This window comes from Macrobrachium rosenbergii, chromosome 4 (assembly GCF_040412425.1).
Source record: "Macrobrachium rosenbergii isolate ZJJX-2024 chromosome 4, ASM4041242v1, whole genome shotgun sequence".
Lineage (NCBI taxonomy): Eukaryota > Metazoa > Arthropoda > Malacostraca > Decapoda > Palaemonidae > Macrobrachium > Macrobrachium rosenbergii.
Genome location: NC_089744.1, coordinates 50,529,099 through 50,551,561, shown reverse-complemented (window position 1 = coordinate 50,551,561; position 22,463 = coordinate 50,529,099). Strand labels below are relative to the sequence as shown.

At 38.6% G+C, this 22,463-nt stretch overlaps 1 protein-coding gene across 1 annotated transcript in view; it reads right to left on the bottom strand.

Annotated features, from left to right (window-relative positions):
* Positions 1–22,463, bottom strand: part of LOC136837582 (BAI1-associated protein 3-like) — a 571,736-nt gene that overhangs the window by 64,607 nt on the left and 484,666 nt on the right. Inside the window, exons 19-21 of the mRNA XM_067102461.1 lie at positions 13,290–13,432; positions 9,597–9,771; positions 8,928–9,044 (exon numbers count right to left, since the gene is read on the bottom strand). Of these exons, the coding sequence (XP_066958562.1) occupies positions 8,928–9,044; positions 9,597–9,771; positions 13,290–13,432 (435 nt within the window). The remainder of the gene's footprint in view (positions 1–8,927; positions 9,045–9,596; positions 9,772–13,289; positions 13,433–22,463) is intronic.

The following is a 22,463-nucleotide window of genomic DNA, read 5'->3' as shown; positions in this document are numbered from 1 at the left end:
ATAAATCTTAATGTCAAGGAAATGATGAAAAATCTTACAGATGAAATTAAGAGAGAGACTTTGGACCAAGTTATCAAAGAAATTAATAATCTTGGAAACATCCGATCCCAGTAAGTAAAGGAGACTATGAGCCAAGCTATATATGTGCGTGGTGAAATTTAAGATCATTTGAATGGAACTCACAACTTAATGCTCTATTGTTACCATATACAACAAATAGATATGATTAAAGTCATCAGCTGCTTTCTTTCAGGCCATTAGAAACCCCCAAATGAAGAACAGCATTACCTCTTGGAATGTTAAAAGTCTCTTCACTAAGTATTATGAGGGCCTCCTTTACTGAAAGGGACAGCTTTATGTGCAGGTACATGGTGCTGCTCTTCACTTATTCTTACCTGGGTATGGCAGAAAAGTGTTTATCTAACTGTCACCCACCCTTGCCTATATTTTAGATATTTTGATGAAACTTACTGTACAAAAGAAGAACTCACTCAGCTAAGACAACTGAAAACAATTCTGTCCCCTTAAATTTGTAAAGTCTGTGCTGAACATGTTCTCTGTAGAGAACATCCCGTTTTCTGCGGTGCCTTTGCAAGAGACCGTCGCACCGACACTGTCTCTTCCAAACACACGTGTGTGTTCATGTGTTCGTCATCCATCGGAGGGGACAAGACAGAACAAGAGCATCTCGTTTTCTTTCTCTGAAGGAACGCAACTTCTACCACACAATATTTCCGTCTGTTTCTCCCTAACCATTGTTGTCTTGATTTATGTACAATCACCACTACTTGCATTGCCATGCAAGCATTCTAATCATGTACTCATATGTTCCACCGAATCTTCTGCATCAAACTATGTATGTTCTGTTTGTGAAGACGCCAAACGTCTTGCCATTTCACATATATTATGCTACTGCATTGTACTCATTAATCTGTCTCGAATCTCATGCAACTGGCCGCATGTAGAATTTCATGGCCTTTCCATTGATATATGTTTTATCACTGTACGTTTATTGTCTCTCTCACAATCGCCATCTGTTTGTCTGCCGACAAACACAGATGCCCGAATCATTACCTCTGTTTTCCCCTATCTGTGTGTAGATGCTACTTTACCGTTCGCAAACACCAATAACATCTTCGAAGATTCTGTACATTCATTCAGTAAGGAACTACCAATAAACCAGTCAACACCCAGCCAGTATGTCACTCAATCCCGTCCTTACACCTTCACATCGACCTAAGGTCTATCAGAATATATATTTATCACCATAATTGTAAACTGTATATATGTTGTCTTTCTAAACAGTCATGCTGTATGTACAAGTAATGAGTTATTTATGTTATATGTCAGACATTATTGATCACTATGTTTTCTGTATGAACCTGTCCTGTTTTTGTAAGAAATTAGTTTGACCTCAGGTCACCTGTAAATCTTTGTACCAGCAGTCTCTGCGAACTACGCAGAAGTCTGCATCACGCTTTATAAGCAGCTCGCTTCATCAGTATACCAGCAGTACTTGTCTTCCTGCTCATTATTTCGCACTTCTCCCACAGTGTGACCCCCGCAGTGGTTCCCAGGAGCCATTAACGGACACATACAGCGACTAAGTCTTGCCCAATGAACCTAATCCACGCCCCTAATGGACTAACTACGGCGCTCTAACAAAGCGTTCAGGCTTTAACTGACCCTTGTTGGCAGGTTGCCAGCATCATTGGCAGACCCACACGGCACACTCCCCCAGCGTTTATTGGCACGAGTATTCCCTTACACTCCAAGTGAGAGCGCGAAATGAGCATGGACGCAGACATTCCCAACCATGTACAAATTACCGCGAACCTCTCGGAGGCAGACACCTCCCTCTCGCAACCCCCTCTTGCATGCACCTCCACACCGGTGCTGCCGCCCCACACAATGACCCCCTGATGGACCAACCAAAGACAGCCCTTAACATAAGGCTGCTGCCATTCACCAGGGAGAACACAGCGTCCTGGTTCTACAGGGTCGAGGGGCAATTCAGAATAGCAGGCTTAACGGACAAGGTGTTGAAGGCAGACGTCACCATTAACGCCCTCCCGGAGGAGACATATAAGAAGATCGCCCCTTGGTTGATGACGATGTCGGGCCCCGCCACCTTCCAAGAACTGAAATCCACTCTCATCGAGACCTGCTCCCTGCTGGTCTCCGAGAGAGCTGCCTGCGCCCTCGACCTCGCCCTCAACCCCCGGCAGGAGGGAAACCTCTTGGAAGTGTGGCACGCCCTCCAGGACCTCCTCCTCTTCCCTGAGACTGACAGCAGTGGCAGGTGCAAAGAAATCAGTCTGTCAAGGGAGATCTTCCTGTGGCAGCTACTGCCGGAGATCCGTGGGCAGATCACGGACACGTACACCCTGCCGGTTGAGGACTTAATCAGGTTGGCACAGCAGCTGATGGACTCCACAAAGGCGGCTAAACAGGCGACCATGCCCCCACACTCCGCCAACTACCTCCTGCCGGAGGACCCCACCACGGAGCCCATCAACACCATCGAGCAGAAAAGGCTGTCCCACCAGCAGAAGAGGGAGGGACCGGGGCTTTGCTACTTCCACCGGAGGTTCGGGAGAGCTGTCCGGAGGTGTGAAGCCCCCTGCCCTTTCTTTCCTTCAAAAAACGGAGGCAGCAGTGGCCAACCCCACAGGCCGCCATGGCAGCAACAGCAAAAACACCCAAGGGCCCCTACCATTAGGGTTCTACGTCCGTGACACGATCTCCGGCAGGATGATGTTGGTCGACACTGGAGCCATGCGTTCGGTGTTTCTGCTTCAGGAGAGGACTGCAGACGCCCGCTGGACCCGACTGCTTGCCTGACGGCCGCAAACGGGTTCCCCATCCTCTCCTACGGCACCAAGCTCCTGTCTATCTCCATCCTTGGCAGGAGGTACAACTGGGAGTTCATCATTGTGGATGTCAGGACTCCACTCCTGGGGGCGGACTTCCTCGCCCACTTCAGTCTAGCCGTCGACGTCACCCACAAATGCCTGCTGCACACCCAGTCCTGCCAGTCCCTGCCCTTGTTGCTAGGCCCCAGGGAGCCTGCCATCTGTTCCATCGTGCCCCACCAGTACGGTTCCCTCCTGAAGGAGTTCCTGGAGGTCTTCAAACCCGAGCTCCGCCAGATGCCCGGGACTCCTGCCAAACACAGGATATACCACTACATCAAGACAAAGGGCACCCGATGCACACGAAGTTCCGGCGGCTTCCCCCGCAGAGTCTCCACGAGGCCAAAAAGGCCTTTGCTGAGATGGAAAGGATGGGCATATGCAAAAAGGCTCCCAGCCCATGGGCCTCCCCTCTTCACATGGTGCAGAAAGCGGACGGCACCTGGAGGCCCTGCGGCGACTACAGGTGGCTGAACCTGGCAACAGAGTCCAACCACTACCCCCTGCTGAACATGCAGGACCTGACGGCCTCTTTCCATGGGGCCAGAATATTCTCCAAAATGGACCTATTAGAAGTCTTATTTTCAGGTACCAGTAGCACCGGAGGACATCCCCAAAACCACCATCGTCATGCCCTTCGGGTCCTACGTCTTCACCTTCTCCACCTTCAGCCCGAGGAACGCAGGCGCGACCTTCCAGAGGTTGATGGACAGCATCCCTGGGCCACGAGATATCCCCAGATGGTGTCTGCCCAATGTCGTCGAAAGTCGAAGCCATCAAGAAGTTCCCCACCCCTACCTCCATCAAGACTGTACAAGAATTCCTCAGGATGGTCAACTGCTACAGAAGATTCATCCCGGGGATTGCTCACACCATGGCTCCCCTGGCAGAGGTCCTCAAGGGACATCCAAAGACCTTAGTGTGGGGCCCCGACCAGCAGAAGGCTTTCCTCCTGATGAAGGCTGCCCTTGCCAAAGCAACAGCTTTGGCCCACCAGGACCCCAGCGCTCCCCTCCAGCTGGCGACGGACGTCAGCAACGTCACCTGCGGAGCAGTCCTGGAGCAGGTCATCAGAGGGACCCCTCAGCCCATCGCCTTCTTCAGTAGAAGGCTAAACCCCACTGAGTCCCGCTACAGCACCTTCAACCGGGAACTCTTCGCAGCACACCAGGCGGTACGGCACTTCAATTTCCTCCTGGAGGGGATGCCCTTCACAATTTGGACTGACCACCAGCCGCTGGTCCACGCCTTCACGAAGCTGGGGGATGCATGGTCCTCTAGGCAGCAGCGGCACCTTGCAGCCATCGTGGAGTTCACCTGCACCATCAAATACCTCCCCAGCAGGAAGAACCCAGTAGCTGACGCCCTCTCGAGGATCGAGATCAATTCAGTACAGCTTGGGATCAACTACGAGGACCTTGCCCGCGAACACGCTGCTGACCCTGAGACCTCAGCCTACCGTACAGCCGTCACGTCGCTGAAGTGGAAGGACGTGCCCTTCATCTCACGAGGATCAACATTACTGGGGGATGTCAGTACTGGGCGCCCCTGCCCCCTGATACCCGCCTCCAGACGTCGGCTGGTCTTCAACATCATCCACGGTCTATCCCACCCCTCCGGAAGGACAACAGCCAGGCTGCTGATGGAAAAGTTCGTCTGGCATGGCATACGGAAAGACGTGACGGCCTGGGCAAGACAGTGTATGCAGTATCAGGCAAGCAAAGTGGTACGGCACACCGAATCAGGAGTGGGTGAATTCCCCCAGCCAAAGAGACGCTTTGGGCACATCCACGTCGACGTAGTAGGTCCTCTTCCCCCATCAGGAGGAGCCAGATACCTTCTGACAGTCGCTGACCACTCCACCAAGTGGCCTGAAGCTACGCTCATGGAAGAAGCCACCTGCAGTGCATGCGCGGAAGCCGCCCTCTCCAGCTGGATCAGCTGGTTCGGTGTCTCAGACAAAATAACAACAGACAGGGGACCCGCTTTCCTGTCCGAGCTGTGGACCGCCCTGGCACGCCTAATGGGGACCACTCACCACAGCACCACTGCCTACAACCCTGCAGCCAACGGAATGGTGGATAGGTTCCACAGGTCTCTGAAGGCGTCCCTCATGGGTCGTTGCTCCTCCAAAAATTGGAAGTACCAGCTGCCCTAGGTCCTCCTCGGGTTGAGGACTGCCCCCAGAGCTAACGGTGACCCCTCCTCAGTGGAAAAAGTCTACGGGAAGACTCTGGTAGTCCTGGGGGAACTCGTCGCAGAGGACAGGGATGACATAGGGATGCAGAGGCTCTGTGACAGGGTTGGAAAGTTCACCCCCTGCCAAAGGATATTCACTGACAGGATGTCCCCCTTCATGCCCCCAAGGCTGTCCTCCGCCACCCACGTCTTTGTCAGGGACGACGGCGCACACCCACCCTTGACTAGACCCTACAGAGGACCTTTCCTTGTACTGGAAAGGAACAAGAAGGCATTCCGAATATCCATCCATGAGCGGAAAGACTGGGTATCAATAGATCGTCTCAAACCTGCATCCCTGGAGGAGGGCAAAAAAGGCGGACCCCAAGACCTCCCGCAGGATGCGGCAGCCCCTCGGACATCCCCGGGCGCAGGAAAGAGGTGTGGGCATCCCTGGAAAACCCAGAAACCGGACAGAAAGGCACCCCAACAAACTGCTGCAGAGGATACCGGGGAAGGCGACCACCCTCTCCAGTTGACATCAAGAAAGCGAGGCCCCCTTCGTCGCCCAGCAGATACCTGGTTTAATCAGACGTTGCCTCCGTCTTGGGGGGGGTTATTGTATTAAACCGTTGCCTCCGTCTTGGGGGGGTTATTGTAAAGTCCCCGCTCATCACATTCTCTGTAGAGAACATCCCATTTTCTGCAGTGCCTTTGCATTGACCTAAGGTCAATCAGAATATATATTTATCACCATAATTGTAAACTGTATATATGTTGTCTTTCTAAACAACCATGCTTTATGTACAAGTAACGAGTTATTTATGTTATGTGTCAGACATTACTGATCACTATGTTTTCTGTATGCACCTGTCCTGTTTTTGTAATAAATTAGTTTGACCTCAGGTCACCTATAAATCTTTGTACTAGCAGTCTCTGCGAACTACGCATACGTCCGCATCCCGTTTTACAAGCAGCTCGCTTCATCAATAAACCAGCAGTACATGTCTTCCTGCTCATTATTTCGCACCTCTCTCACAAATTCGCTTTTGAGCATAACAACGAAAGTACAATTCCTTAATAAGTTGACACGAAAAGAAAATAGGAACCAACAAATGAGGGCTCAAATCTGGATGGGAGAAGCAAATCCCTGAAAAGTTACTGCAACACTATCACTGATGCATGTACACAAAGAACCCTATCCCAGTGAACAATCTGACAGAACATATACCATGTACAGTATAGGGCCTGGCAAATCCTTGCAGACAAAGGGTAAAGTAATTCCATCATTAACCAGAAGTTCAACAGAGCTATCAGTAAATGGTACGATAGCCCTGACCAGCCCAAGAACTAAGACAATGCACCAAAGAAGCTCAAGCTCTTTTAAAATGTAATTAATCATCACAGTTATAAGCAGGAAGAGTATGCTATCTGGCATATTATAAAAGGAAACATCAAATCAACCACAGACAACACCAAAATAGAACTAGTAATTTATTAAAATTTCTACGGCCAGAAACTTGATAATGAAGAACATTCCTCAGCCTAACCAAGATGCCTCTCATGTTACCTTCCCAGATGAAGTGATTTTCAATGATTTTCTATAACACCCCAAAAGATCTAATGGGGAAAAAATTGTTCTCAACAAGAAAATAGTATATAATGCACCAGATGATTTCAACCTCACACTGGCAAGAAAAAGTCCATGTTCAATTTGAATGAAGCACTGCTCATCAAAATCAGAATAGAGGTTAGGAATAGATCTGTCCAAGGCAATACATTTACAACTTGATCATGCAACCTGAAAATGATAGTACCTAAGAAAATCAACAAATAAACCATAACAGAACAAAAAGCAACACATAAACCTGATACTCACTACTTCCAAGAAACAGGATCATCTAAGGGAAGGTATGCCTACTCTCACTCCATCCTGCTTGACCACTTTACCATCTGCATTATTTGACATCAAAGCCTTTCTTTCATTCATCAAGTTTGCTATATGAAGATGCTACAAACAACTAATCATTGATCTGACTGTCTCCATTAAGAAAAAGATAAGTGATAAGACACTTATACAGTGGTAAAAGTGCCTTAATACAGACCGGTTTCTAAAATGACAGTGAAATACAATGTGCAATTTAATTAGAATACACCAGTCCCTGGTTAACGGCGGGCGTGGTTAACAGTGATCCGGTTTTACGGCGCTTGTCTAGTGACGAAAATCGGCAATTTTCGGCGCCGAAAATCGCCGATTTCCGCTTATCGGCGCCGATGATTGGGTATTGGTGCTGCTACATACCTAACAGAGGTGCCGATAACTGAAAATTTGTGCTTTCTGGCGTCGATAAGCCCCGAGACTCACTGAAAAAGCCCCGAAAATCGAAAATCGCCGATTTTCGGTTATTATCACACCCTCGGAAAGGAACCCCCGGTGATAACTGAGGACTGCCTATTCATATTTAGTATAGATGCTATGGGAAATATATGCCTTGAAGTCTATTTTGAACTCTAAACTCTTTTATGAGTTCTAAATTTAAAAGAATATTAAGGATATTTAATGAACATATGCTCAGACAAATGCTAAGCTTTTGCTCAAGCCTTCTCTTGGAAGTTCATTGCATTTACCCCCCTATGTAGAGATGCAAGTTACAGTGTAGGAAAAATAAGAACTTGTTATAAAAAGACTTGAAACACAGCATTATTATTATTATTATTATTATTATTATTATTATTATTATTATTATTATTATTATTATTATTACTGTATACTCATGTAGTACTATACAAAATAGCTGCCAACCTGCTTAGAAAACTTTTGAAGGCAAAGAACATGATGCCTTCGTGCGAAAAACGTAAAAAGTAACATTCAGATAAATAAATAGATTTATTACTAAAAATTGCACTAAACAAATCAACGAAAGGGTAAAGAGAAAACTAGCCCTCAATAGAATTTATCCACTGGTCGAATGTCTGAAGTCTTAAATCATGGACACTACAATTCACTGGATTCAAAAAGATCAGTATTAAAGAAGCAAATCAGAGTTTATCCTCCCTAAAAGCAACATGAATGTTTGTAACCTGGCTCTAGAGGTGCCTGACTTGGAAATTCTTGACTACCAAATTATCTGTTAACTGCACTGAATAACATGTTACCCAGTCACACCCTCAAAGATAGACTGAAAATTTCTGGCCAGGATATATTTACAACTGATACTGACATACATTTTGCTAAAAATCTGTGAAGCCTACATCCACCCCTAATTCAAGATATGGTAAGCTACAGCAATTATAAATAAAAAAAATTGGGGCTGTTTTGGCATATCCTACCATTTGCATAATTATATATACAAGAGATTTCTGTGGGTATGTACAGAAGCTTTTGGAGTCTGTTTGCTCACTTGAAGACCACTGCTGAAAAGTAAACTTGCAAGGCCATGTCAGATTTGTTTTAAATGACTAACACAGTCCAGAAAGACTAGACAGCAGTTTTACCCTCATGCTGCTCATACTTTGAAGGTTTGGTTAGATTATTAAAAAAAAAAATTTATATGTTTCCAGTGGGAGTCTAATAAGCATTTCAAACAGAGCTGTGATAATACCTACAGGCATAATGAATTAAAATAATACTGTTCAACAAACATCACTGGTAAAGTCTATCAAATAATTTGGATTGACACTTTCAGATTTTTGGTAACATTTCAAAGATTGTTTCTCTGGATAACAGAAACATAAAATTTCATGCTTTCTCTTGAGAGCTAGATAATATTTCCTTTTTACTAAATCGCCGGAACTGAAGTACCATGTTTAAATAACTGTTCTCTTTAATCTTACCTCAATCATCTTAACAACCAAAGTGTAGGAAGAACATGGGTCAGGCCATGCCAGATGTCTCCAAAATGTCTTTACATGGTAGAAACATGACGTGGTGTCAACCGCTGATGTTGTGTACTGAAACCATGAACAAAGCAAAAATTAAAAAAAAAACTCCTTATGAGGGAGAAATATGACGTGATATACTACAATTCATATTTTCTTTTTAATTTACAATTTGCAAAAGCCATTTAGCTATGTGTTTTACGGACTTGTACCTAAACTTCAATGCACCACTTGTTAACACTTTTATTAGTTAAACTCTAAATTGTGTGCTTTGGTCCCAAGTTCACGACAAAAGTAAGGTTATAATCCGAGTTTTAGTAGAAAGGCCAGGCATGATAATCCTAATACTGTAAGTTCATCTCCTCTTATTCTGTTTACAACGCAGATAGGTTGTTACAAAATTTAATTTCTTTGTGTCATTCGCAAAGATATAGTGAAGATGCAATACTGGATATTTGCATAAAATATCCTACTATAAAAAGGTTAATGTATGTTAGAAACACTGTAAAAACAAAACCCCCAAAACAACAAGAAAAATTGCTGATATTAATTGCAAACAATTTTTTGAGAATCAAGGCAGAACAAAATTATTTTGAGTTTGAGAAAGCAAAGAATTACCCCTACCTGGACGGGTTCTCCTGTATTAGCAACTCTATCAGTAAGGATAGCAGCTCGAATCCTACAAAGCATTCTGTAACACGTAACATCAACCCATTTAGTTACAGAGGGAAGAAAATGACCCCACACTGTTCCAAGAAGTAGCGTACGTCTCTCTGAGTTTGGGACATGTTCCTGGAATCTAAAGACATCCACCATATTAGTAATGGCAGTGAAATAAACATCAAATAAATACTATACTATTGGTATTAGAGAAATTACCACTAACAATGGCAAAGGATACACACAATAAAACTTAATGAAAAATTTATACAAAAGTCATCTGTGCCATTGCATATTTTTGGTTTGGTGGTAAGATCAGTTGCAAACAAAAAAGCTTTTCTCTAATCATCTTATCATGAGCGTCACCACCTTCAGTGCCATGAAAAGCAAACGTCATCTTTAGCCTTTTACCCAAATAGGTCTTGGCCTTCCATATTTTTTGGTGCTTGAGATGAGCCCAGTGGACCCTATCAACTACTATTGTCACATGGGTAGTGCAAAGTACTTGTCCATGTCAATCTCTTCATCATAATCTAAACTAAATATGGAACTTCCGTAATTTTCCTTGTTATCGTTTCTCATTTTATCCTGCCATTTAACTCCTAATGTTCTCCTTAAAGCTTGACTCTCAAACCGACAAAATCATTTAGGTTCACTATTATTGTAATTTCTATGGCTATTGTCAGTATAGAGTTAAGATCATACGACATTAATGAATAAGCCCACTTGCATATACAATTTCAGTCTATTTGACCTCCAAATCTGATTCACCCTGTCCTTTGTTTGATTCGCCTTTTTAAGTCTTTCATTAATTCCAACTCAAGAGACCCTGTGTTGAATATCATTGTTCCTAAGCATTTGAAAAACAGCATCATTAACTTTTTTTACATCTAATGTTGTTTCATCCCTCTGCATATTGTGTCCACGTTATTTTAGCTTTTCTTAGATTTACCTCGAGTTTCTTCTTTCTTGATATATGATGCACTCTATTAAGCAAGCTGTGTAAATCTTGTGGTGTTTTGCTAAAAAAAAAGTTTCATTTGCATACTCTACGCCAGTCAAATTTATTGTTAATCTAATCTAAATGTTCTCTCCCATCTTAGACCACTTTTTTCACTTTAAAATCCATAAGAAGAAGAAACAGCTGTGGTAAAATAATATTTCCATGTAGCACCCCACTGTATCCTCTAATTTACTCTAACTATTTATGAAACCTAAATGAAACCTAGTTTAAAGATAAGTCCACTAATACTGATCCAATGACAATATCTCCATTGTAAAGTCATCGCAATCTGTTAACTTTCAATCCATTTTTCATAATTTTTCGTGTACCAAGCAGTGCAGCCAGTTTCCTTCTCCCAAACCCACCAAGATTACACGTTGGATTCACTTTGTACACAGTCCTACTGAAGCAGTAATCCTACATCTGACACTTATATTGCTTAGTATGGGCAGAAATCTGTGCTACGTTTCACTTTATGATACACATTGTGTATCATAAAGTGTATATGGACAGTTGCTTGTAAATTTTGCGCTATTTAGTAAAAACTGATGAAAATACTAAGGCGCCTACTTGCGTGACATGAACTTGAAAGACATTCACTGCTTTGATTCAGCTTCCAAGTGTGGCCCAAATGCAATAAGATGGCAGACAACAGTTAAATTGACAATGCCTTGAAATTAGTCAAGCAACTGGTTTGAGTGCCAAACTGAAGGAAAATGGATATATGCCCAATTTCCGCCTCTTTTATGATTCATGTAACTGTGATCGCAGCAGCATATAAAGTCTCCCTCTTTCTCCAACTATTTATATGAGTGTATCATATAACAACACTGCTCAAGTGTAAGTTGTAAGTTAATGGGTACAATGAGCTTTTAACGTTTATATGGATTTACAACTTTGGCAAATTTCCTAAAGTCTTGGCAGCGACCTTCGGCCACAAAGAGCATTCATTTCAAGAAATATGCGGGGACAATGTCAAAACAGAGTCGTGTATATATGAAATAAGTGGATGTGAGAATTCAAATAAAATGCACACTTACATTATCAAGAAAGATCTTGCAATCAACTAAACAGCAATTTTAGCATTCTAAGAAGCTGAGTGATTCACATGACGCGTGGTATTAATCAGCGATAAATCAATCTCTTCAATTATTAAAATCATGAAAATTCCGTGAAAATTTTTAAGTTTTTATTATTATGGAATGAAATTAAAATTAATGATAATAGGTACACATAATATTTGTGAGCTGAAATCCAATCTCAAGGTGAACTGAATTGACAGCTGAATTCCAATCTCAAGGTGAACTGAATTGACACTATTTCTAAAAGTAAAACTGGAATAAACAGACGTAATTTTTTTATACAAAATTCTCCCACGCTCTTTTTCTGATTTCGCAACAGGAAACTTCCTGAAATATTGGGGGTAGGGGTGGATGGTAATCACGGCTTTGGACGACTCGAGGACAATTTCAGTTTCTAGAGAGTGCCTGGACTGAGAAGAGGAAGAAAACAGAATGGAAAAGGAGAAGAACTGAGGATAAGCGGTAAACCCCACAGGGCGGAAGTTTCCTGATTCAAGAGAGAGAATAAATGACGTTTATACCACATAAGAAAAACACTATAATGATTTGACACTCAAAGTTATTGTAAACGTGTGTATATACTTTAAAAAGACAACAATTATACTAAACTTCAGCAGGGATGACCCCTTGATAGCCAAACAGACAATTACCTTGAAAGTTTTTGCCCCGCATACATTGGAAAAACTGGCAAACGCAAGATCAAAATATAAGGGTGGACCTTATTAACCATGGCTCTCGTTGTGCTACAAAACATCAACCAAGTTTTTTTTTTTTTTACACACCGGACGATGGACTGCACTTTCATGGCACTACCAAGCTCCAGCTTCTTGGAAGCAATCCAAGTAAGACTGAAGGCAAAAGGAGAAGATATGGGCTAAACCCGAAGATATGTCAGGAATATGCTAAATCTTAGTTTCTGCTTTTTAAGTGTTTGCACTACCCATTAAGGCTCAGGTACCAAGGAGAGAGGTAAATTAAATTAAGACTGACAAACACGAAAACCTCCTATTTATGAATGGTTCCAGGAACTTTAACTCATACATTTTCCTTCTTCTTAGATAAAACTCAAAATGCGAAGTAAGTGCTCATTCTGTTCTTTTTGTAAGCTAATTATATAAAAGTCAAATAATTTTCAATATTTGGTAAAAAGAGTACATTTCAAACTCAGGAAACAATTCGGTACACATCTAACCTTTAATCAAATCAACTACCACTACGTTTTATTTTTGTAATAGAACAACGTACATTATTTCATGTAAAAGCAAACAATAAACATGAGTAAATAGAAATTTATTAAATGGACTAAGCTGACTTGGAATCAGTTAACAATGATGCCATAATGAGCAATATGCAATCCAACTCCTGAGCACCAGGATAATAAAAACGTGAAGAATAGGAGTCAAGGTTCTCAAAATCGACGATTCAGAAAGGAAACTACTATACATACTTATATACAAAATCGAAGTCTCTTGATTGCTCTTCAGTACTGATGCCGTATCATTACCATTTAGATAACGGCATATCTCAAAAACTCTAGCCCTAGACGAAAGAATTCAATAACGACTGACTTACCTTGAGAATTCTGCCAAAGCGAGGTAGAGCAAGAAGGGAGCCGTCGAACAGTGAGGGAAGTAATGAGGAGATTCCTTGTTCAGCTCGAGGTCTCTTAGCACCGAGCACATCTGCCACACTTCGTTTTCAATGTCCTCGTCCATCTTGAAGGATTTGCAGAGAGGGAGAGAGACACACACAGAGGTTATCATTCATCAGTATACTACCAAGAAATACTTTGAAGGCTTTGCCAACATGCATTCTACAAATAAACTACCCCACGTGTTTTCTTACGAAAGATGACTGATAATACTTGCAGCACACGCTATTATGGAAGATAGGGGATAAATTATGTTTAAGTCCTTATCAGTCAACTGCCTACCTTAGCTTCATATCATCTAAATCTAAAAGCCACCTTTTACAGTGGTCAATTATGCAAAAATCATCATCAGCTATGGGAAAGGAAGCACTTTATAGAATGTATAGAAAACATATAGATAACTAAATGCATTCAATTCAATTGTGGTATTCAAGTAGAGACTAACGTAAATCTTTCAGATTTTATATAAACGTATAAATTTATGCACATGATAAGCAATGTTCCTGGTAAAGCATAATCCAAACAAAAAGAATCTTGAGGATACTTTTGTAGTTACTGTTCACACTTCATGCTTCAGTTCATATTTCCGCTTCAAAGATATTTGCCTCTTCATTTACTGCACGTATCATATACATTAATTATTTCACAGAGGGCTTTTCTGTACAACAACCATAATTTAAATTGAACTTCCCAAAATTTTACCATCTGGCTTATTTCATGGACTAACAGACGTACAAAGCATAATATAAGAAGCATAACAACGTGGAATAACACCTCAATAATACTCGTACAGACACACCCACGCCGATGTTGTGAGGAGTCATTTTTCTCTGAAATAATCCTCGACAGGTAAATTCACTGTGCAAGAAAAACCGAGCAAAATTACGTAGTTTACAATAAAAATGACAATTTGTCTGAAAATTATAGTCATTTCATATATACAATTCGCAAACATTCACTCATACATACATATAAAAGAAGACACTAAGCAGATAAGAACATTATTTTGCTTACCTCTCGCAATGACCAACTGTCTCTTGCACGCATCAATTTTAAGAAATGAATCAGCAGCTGTTTGATAAATGGGCACATCCGCAATGTTTCATCCCTCGCCCGACTGGTATGGCCAAAAGACGAAGAGTTAGTTCCCTATAATTCACTTTATAAAATGAACCCTATTTTTCAAAACGCCAAACTGATAAAGAAAGACTGATTCCGCAAAACAGAAATCCCGATCTTGAGTAGAAATAGATTTCCTTTTCTCTCCACAAAACAAAAACACTCACATCACTGGAAAATTTTGTCACCGCGATGGTGTTATGAAGAACTGACAGAAACCTTATTCAGCATCATTATGTCAGAATATGTTGTTAAAAAAAAGTTACTTTAAAACTTAGTTTTCTTCTCAATATGCCTTGAGAAAAAAGTAACGGAGAGAGAGAAATAATCAAAGAAGTAATTCCAAATAGAAGATAATGTCAACGCCAATTAGTTCATATTACTAGTAGTTTCAGGCTTAGTCGACAACACGGGATAACTCAAGAGGGCACGGAGGGATGAAGGATGTGACAAACAAACACCGAGAATAATGAAGGCAAAATCAAAATAAAGTAGAAGACAATGGCATAAGACGTTAATCCTTTCAAACGACTGCAGACTTTTTCAAACAAATTAGTTTCAAAGCTGCTCTGCAATGATTACAAATTTTAGGCTGTACAGCAGTTAAAAGTTTTAAATATGTAGATACAAGTAAATTCTGATGCTGAAAATCAGTAAATAAATGTGAATGTATTTAAAATTCTCGCGTAATCAAGTGATCCATATATTATACACTGCTGCCTTTGAGAATGCGAACAATCTTACATTTAATGTTAGAATCACCAACCGTCCTGGAACAATCACACCTAACAGCGTGGGTACATAAAATTCAGTCATCATACTCAATTTGTAGGAGTTCAAAGTTAGAGATGGCGGACAAAAAAAGAAAAAAAAAGCATTCTTTTTTTCTTCCCTCGCTTCGCTTTATTTTCTTCATTAAAATTCCCCAAAATGTATTTTTTTCAGTATGTGTCAACTGTTTCCTTTCGCCTCCTATTGCACGGAAGAGAAAATGTTCTCTACACCAAACGAAACTGGATCCTCTTTTCTGGGCTTTTTAAAAAGGGGGAAAAATGGCGGAGGCTCTTTGTAGTGTCACTTTGATGAATTCCGAAGGCCGGTAAGAAGAATTTGTTTATTCTTTCCTTTTCATTACATGAAAGGGGAAAAACAAGGCTTTATTATCTGCTAATGCAAAATGAAAAATGATACAAGTGAAATCCAATATTATTTACAGTCGACACTGCATAGCCAAAGAAACCTTTTTAATTAAAAATGTACGTAACTGAGAATCCTAATCAAAAGCAAGCTAACGCAACTGAGAATTCAAAAGTAATATAAATATGCAGCTGTGACTACGAGCTGGAATTCAAATGTTCCAGAGTTCGAGGTAAAAATATTTTCCCTCTGTAAATTAAACATTCCTGGCAGTACTCTTTTATCGTCTTTTTCAAACATGAGAGGGAGACACTGAAAGAGTCGAAATGTGAGAAAAGATAGGCATCTTTTAAGTTTTTATTTTACAGCACAATTCATCAAAAAGGAATAAAATGTTAATTTCTGAGCTTTCCGCACACACATAAACGCAATCTCCTTTCCTATTTCCAAACGTTTCTCAGATATATTGCTGTATTCTCATCCCCCAAAGTTTCCGTCACTTTGAAGCAAATATCCCAATAGAGGAAAGAACTTTTGTATTATCTCTGTTACTTCAAACGCCCTCAACTGTCTGAAAACACCAATAAGAATGATAGATGATAAAAAAAAGCCAGTTATGATGAGAGAAAAACTGCATTAATATTCACGATCGTTATCAATATAACTGTAACAAAAGTAACTACAACGACTGCTATCTTTAGTCTCTACTTTAAAAACCGTTCCCTTGAGAATAAGATACACTTTACCGATTTCGTGAACCTCTGTACAGTATTTATTTATTCGATTGGGAAATGTTCATTAAGCAACACAGTTTTAAAAATAGCAGTACATGAAAACAAACCAGATTCAAAGATTCTCATTAATTGGAACTTAAAATTTATTGTAACATATACACGAATAATACTAAATTTTTATTTTAAATTTTGCAACAACTCTTCTATCCCTTCAACAAACACCTTACTTAGCTCTTTCTTCGACAACTTCCATAAAGGCTTTGGCTCTTATTCCCAAGACAGAATAAAATCTGTGCCATAAAAGGTGTAATGTACTTGCCTCTCACTTTCAATATGTAGAAAACGTTGGTTCTTAATCATCAAAGGGGTCAAATCTGTGGCTTTTACTCCAAGGAGTAAAATTCTTTGTATTTACTTCTAAAAGCTCTAAATTCCTAGGCTGTTTCTCATATATATATATACATAAAGCCTTGGCTCATACTCAAAAAAGGTGTAAAATTCATGGCTCTTACAGGCTGAAAAAATCCTTCTCTCGTACTTATACAAACTGTAAACTCCTTGGCTCCTACACCTTAATATGTAGAAAAATTTAGCTATTACTCTGGAAGGGGTGAAATCCTTTTCACCCACTGCTAAAAGCAGCAAAATCCTTAGCTCTTACTCTTACTAGCTGTAAAACCCTCTACTCTTACTCCTACAAGTTGTAAAACCTTGGCTTTTACTACTAATATGTAATAAAACTTGCTGCCTATTCATGAAAAGTGTAAAATCCTTGTCCCTCACTTTTGCAAGCAGTAAAATCTTTTACTTACTCCTGAATGTGTAAAATATTTTGGCTTCCACTCATGAAAGGTGTAAAATCCTTTCTTCTTACCCCTCAATGCATTGAAATCCTATGCTGTAAAATCTTTAGCTCTTACACTTACAAGGTGTAAAGTTCTCGGATCTTACTCTTAAAAATGTAGAAACCCACAGCTCTTACTTATGGAAAGTAAAATCCTTGGCTCATACAGCCGCCCACTAATCAACGAACATACAACACGTTTCCCACCTTTATACTCTGCCGCTTCCTGAACGCCAAGACCCCATTTTTCTTGCATTGCTGCTGGACCACCAGTCAAAAATATTTTGGATTAGCTTTACATAAACCTTTTTCTTTCTAAAAATAATCTTGTCTCAACATGGTATAAATATTTTTCATCTTTCTTTACCCCATGAGTGTGGATTCCTGGTATTTCTTCAGTTCCCAGGCTTTCAAACACCCTTCCCTCACAGAGAAATCCCATGCAATTCAATTCAAAGACTGCCACCCCTTTTATTCCACGCATATTCAACACTTCTCACCTCCAAAAAAGACCAGGCGCAATATTCCATTACACCTTAAATTATTCGTTTCTCTCCACAATATTTTTTTCTGAACTGTCATCCATACATACATAAATATATACATGCTGACGCAAAAAAGACGGCTTTTATACTCTCACAACCATTTACATCATTCCAAAAATCTGAAATGTAAACTTCTACAGTTAACTGACAATTTTTTTTATTAAAGATATAATTTCACTTAAGAAAATACAAATAGTTCATACAAACGTAAGACAGAATATACGCATATTTATGTCTAAATTATATATACTGTATATATATAATGTGTATATATAAATATAATGTAAATATTATATATATATATATATATATATATATATATATATATATATATATATATATATATATATATATATATATATATATATATATTAACTTAACTATACTAAACGAAGAAATCTTGCTATCATAAAAAAGGGAAGGAGAAAATATAAAGGTAATTGAGTGAGATCATAAAACATTTTATGTCCTCGCTTGGCTTGTCTAAAAAGGGAACAAACATGGATCCCAATCAAAGTAAATTGTATTTACTACGTGTATGTTTTAAACAATCTCTCTCTCTCTCTCTCTCTCTCTCTCTCTCTCTCTCTCTCTCTCTCTCTCTCATCAGTATGTATTTATGTAGTTGCTAGAGATTGATTCCCAGGGAATCTGATCCCCATCAGGAACAGCCAAACAAGCGCTACAGTCAGCATTTTTATTCCACTGGGACGTTTCGGCTTCAACACACTAAGCCATTTTCGACCTAAAATAGATGCAAAAACACCAAAACATAAAACTTTATACTAGTAAAATAGAAAATCAAAGAAAGATCACACGCGAGAATAATTTTTTATAAATTAAGTTACCATAAAAAAACACTACTCAGAAAAGAAAACATAGTAACTTTAAACTAATACAATTTAGTGAATTACAATAGCCAATAAAACTAAGAAAAACAAACCAAAGACAAAATAAAAAAAAATAAAATAAAACACAGAACTAAGAAACAGTAAAAAAGACAAACACGAAAAGAAAAATTACACAATAGATAAATTAACCTAATGACTGGAAAGCGAGAGCGGATAGAAAATCAGTAGATTATAGATAACGGAAAGGAAGACTGATCTTGGTTGAGTTGTGGCTGAAGTTTGTGAATATATATAGATTCTAAAATCCTTAAATCAGACAATACCGAACAAGAATCTACAATTTTAAAATCCCTTATACTAAGTCTTGCTGACTGCATCTACTGCAATGTTGACGGATGGAAGACTGCTGTTTGACTGCCAGTCTCTCTACCTGTCCTGTCACTGATCCCTGCATGCTGGCAGTATCTCGTTTTGAGCGCCTTTATGGAACTACCCAAATGATTTTACAATCAAAAGCTTGCTACCTTTCGAAGATAAACTGCCTGATTTATTGCGTTCTGGTATTGTTTACTATTATACATGCCCCAACTGCCCAAACTGTGTAACATAACCTTACAAAAAATTGAGTACCATAACCTTAGCAAAAATTGAGTAACACAACCTTACCAAAAATTGAGTAACATAACCTTACCAAAAATTGAGCAACATAACCTTACCAAAAATTGAGTAACATAACTTAAAAATTAAGTAACATAACCTTACCAAAAACTGAATAACAAAAATTGAGTAACATAAACTTACAAAAATTGAGTAACAACCTAACCAAAAATTTAGTAACCAAAAAATTGAGTAACATAACCTTACTAAAAATTGAGCAACATAACCTTACCAAAAATTGAGTAACATAACCTTACCAAAAATTAAGTAACATAACCTTACCAAAAATTGAGTAACATAACCTTTCCAAAAATTGAGTAACATAACCTTACAAAAAATTGAGTAACAACCTTACCAAAAATTTAGTAACACAACCTTACCAAAAATTGAGTAACGTAACCTTACTAAAAATTGAGCAACATAACCTTACCAAAAATTGAGTAACATAACCTTACCAAAAATTAAGTAACATAACCTTACAAAAATTGAGTAACATAACCTTACCAAAAATTGAGTAACATAACCTTACCAAAAATTTAGCATCATAAGCTTACCAAAAATTGAGTAATAAAGCCTTACCAAAAACTGAGTAACATAACCTTACAAAAATTTGAGTAACATAACCTTACCAAAAATTGAGTAACACAACCTTACAAAAAATTAAGTAACACAACCTCACAATAAATTGAGTAACAACCTTACAAAAAAATTGAGTAACACAACCTTACAAAAAATTGAGTAACATAACCTTACAAAAAATTGAGTAACATAACCTTACCAAAAATTGAGTAACATCCAAAAATTACAAAAATTGAGTAACATAACCTTACAAAAATTGAGTAACATAACCTTACAAAAAATTGAGTAACACAACCTTACCAAAAATTGAGTAACATAACCTTACAAAAAATTGAGCAACACAACCTTACCAAAAATTGAGTAACAATCTTACAAAAAATTGAGTAGCATAACCTTACAAAAAATTGAGTAACATAACCTCACCCAAATTTGCAAAGTGTAGCGTAACATGTTATAAGCCATCACTAATTTACTTCCAAAGTCACCTCTACTTCTTCCTCTATAAGTTCACTAAACAATAGGTTAGTTAGGTAATAAATAAATGTACATAAATATGTACTGATGAGAGAGAGAGAGAGAGAGAGAGAGAGAGAGAGAGAGAGAGAGAGAGAGAGAGAGAGAGAGAGAGAGAGAGATTGTTTACAACATACACGGAGTAAATACAATTTACTTTGATTGGGATCCATGTTTGTTCCCTTTTCAGACAAGCCAAGCGAGGTCATAAAATGTTTTATGATCTCACTCAATTACCTTTATATTTTCTCCTTCCCTTTTTTATGATAGCAAGATTTCTTCGTTTAGTACAGTTAATAGCCCTGTCCACGACTAAGCAATGCACAACATGCAGGATAATTCACGAATACCTATAAAACACATTGCTTTTTTTTTTCAACATTATGTCATGACCTTAACAAGGGGTGGCTCCTAAGAATACAAAAGACAATGATGAAATTCAAAAGTCATACAAAACATCCTATGAAGCTAACTTCCATAATACTGAGTTCTTTATATATATATATATATATATATATATATATATATATATATATATATATATATATATATATATATATGTATTGTAATACCCACCATATCCTCTTAACTATTCAATTCTTTGAGCTTTTGGATACGCTCGTCACTACAAAACCTTAAGATCCAAGTGCAAGAAATTGAGTAAGGGCATTGTGGGTATTATAATTACATATGTATCTGGTAAAAAGTGACCAGCAGATTCTACACACACACACACACACACACACACACACACACACACATATATATATATATATATATATATATATATATATATATTCCAATATATATATGTACATATATAGAAAATATGTATACATACACATACATATATGTGTATTTATATATTATATATATATACACACACACACATATATATATATATATATATATATATATATATATATATATATATATATATATATATATATATATAACACAATCATATATATCCATATACTCGTACATTTGTTATATATAAATATTTATACATACGTAAATATGTATATATATACACATGTATATGTTATATTTGTATATTTTTATGTATGTGTGTATATATGTAAAAACTTATATATTTACGTATATATATATATATATTATATATATATACATACATACATACATATATATATATATATATATATATATATATATATAATATATATATATATATATATATATATACAGACATATATTTTTATATATATATATTTATATATATATATATATATATATATATATATATATATATATATATATATATAATTAAAGTCTATTACGTACCTACATTATTCTGTCATCATATTAAGGGATTTAGGTACATAGCAGTTAGCCGATAGTGGTACATGTCAGCTATCATGGAGAAGAGCATAGCACTGGTAATCTCATCACCTCCCGCCAAGATAAAAAATAAATTGTCTGAGCTAACCCACTGGAGGAAAATGCATTAGTGGGATTATACATACACATATACAATATGTATAACTGAATATATAAATCAATAGCAGCTTGGCAATAAAATATTCCTTTTATACTCTAGGCATTTCAAGACAGCATCACTGGAGGAATCAGCAAGTCATGAAAAGAGTGGAAAAAAAGTGGCTGCTTCAAGCAAAAAGCGTTCAGTTAGATGGAAACTTCCATTATATATTGCTTGTATGTCAACAATCAAGCTGTGAAAATAACCAACGATATAGACCCTCTAAAACTCAATGAAACCTTCGAGATGATGTCTGGTCTGCATGTCACCACACTGATATACAAGCCCCAGATGTAAAGGACTTGGCAAAGTCCCCTATGGGGATTGTACGTGCCAGTATTATCATTTTGAGACTACCGTCAATATCTACATCTGCTACGACCTTTCCCACTACAACAGTTAGGCTGTTATGCACAAAGTTCGTCAACATAGCAGCAAACAGCTTATGTATAACAAGAAAAGATGATCATCAAAGAGATTATTTCTATACAGTATATGCCAAACTCCGCTAATACGAAACTTGTGTAAAAACTGTCGTAGTCAATCCAGGATGATAGAAATCTCATCCTAAGAAACTACAATGGACTTTACTACCTGAATCCCAAAGTGCCAGAC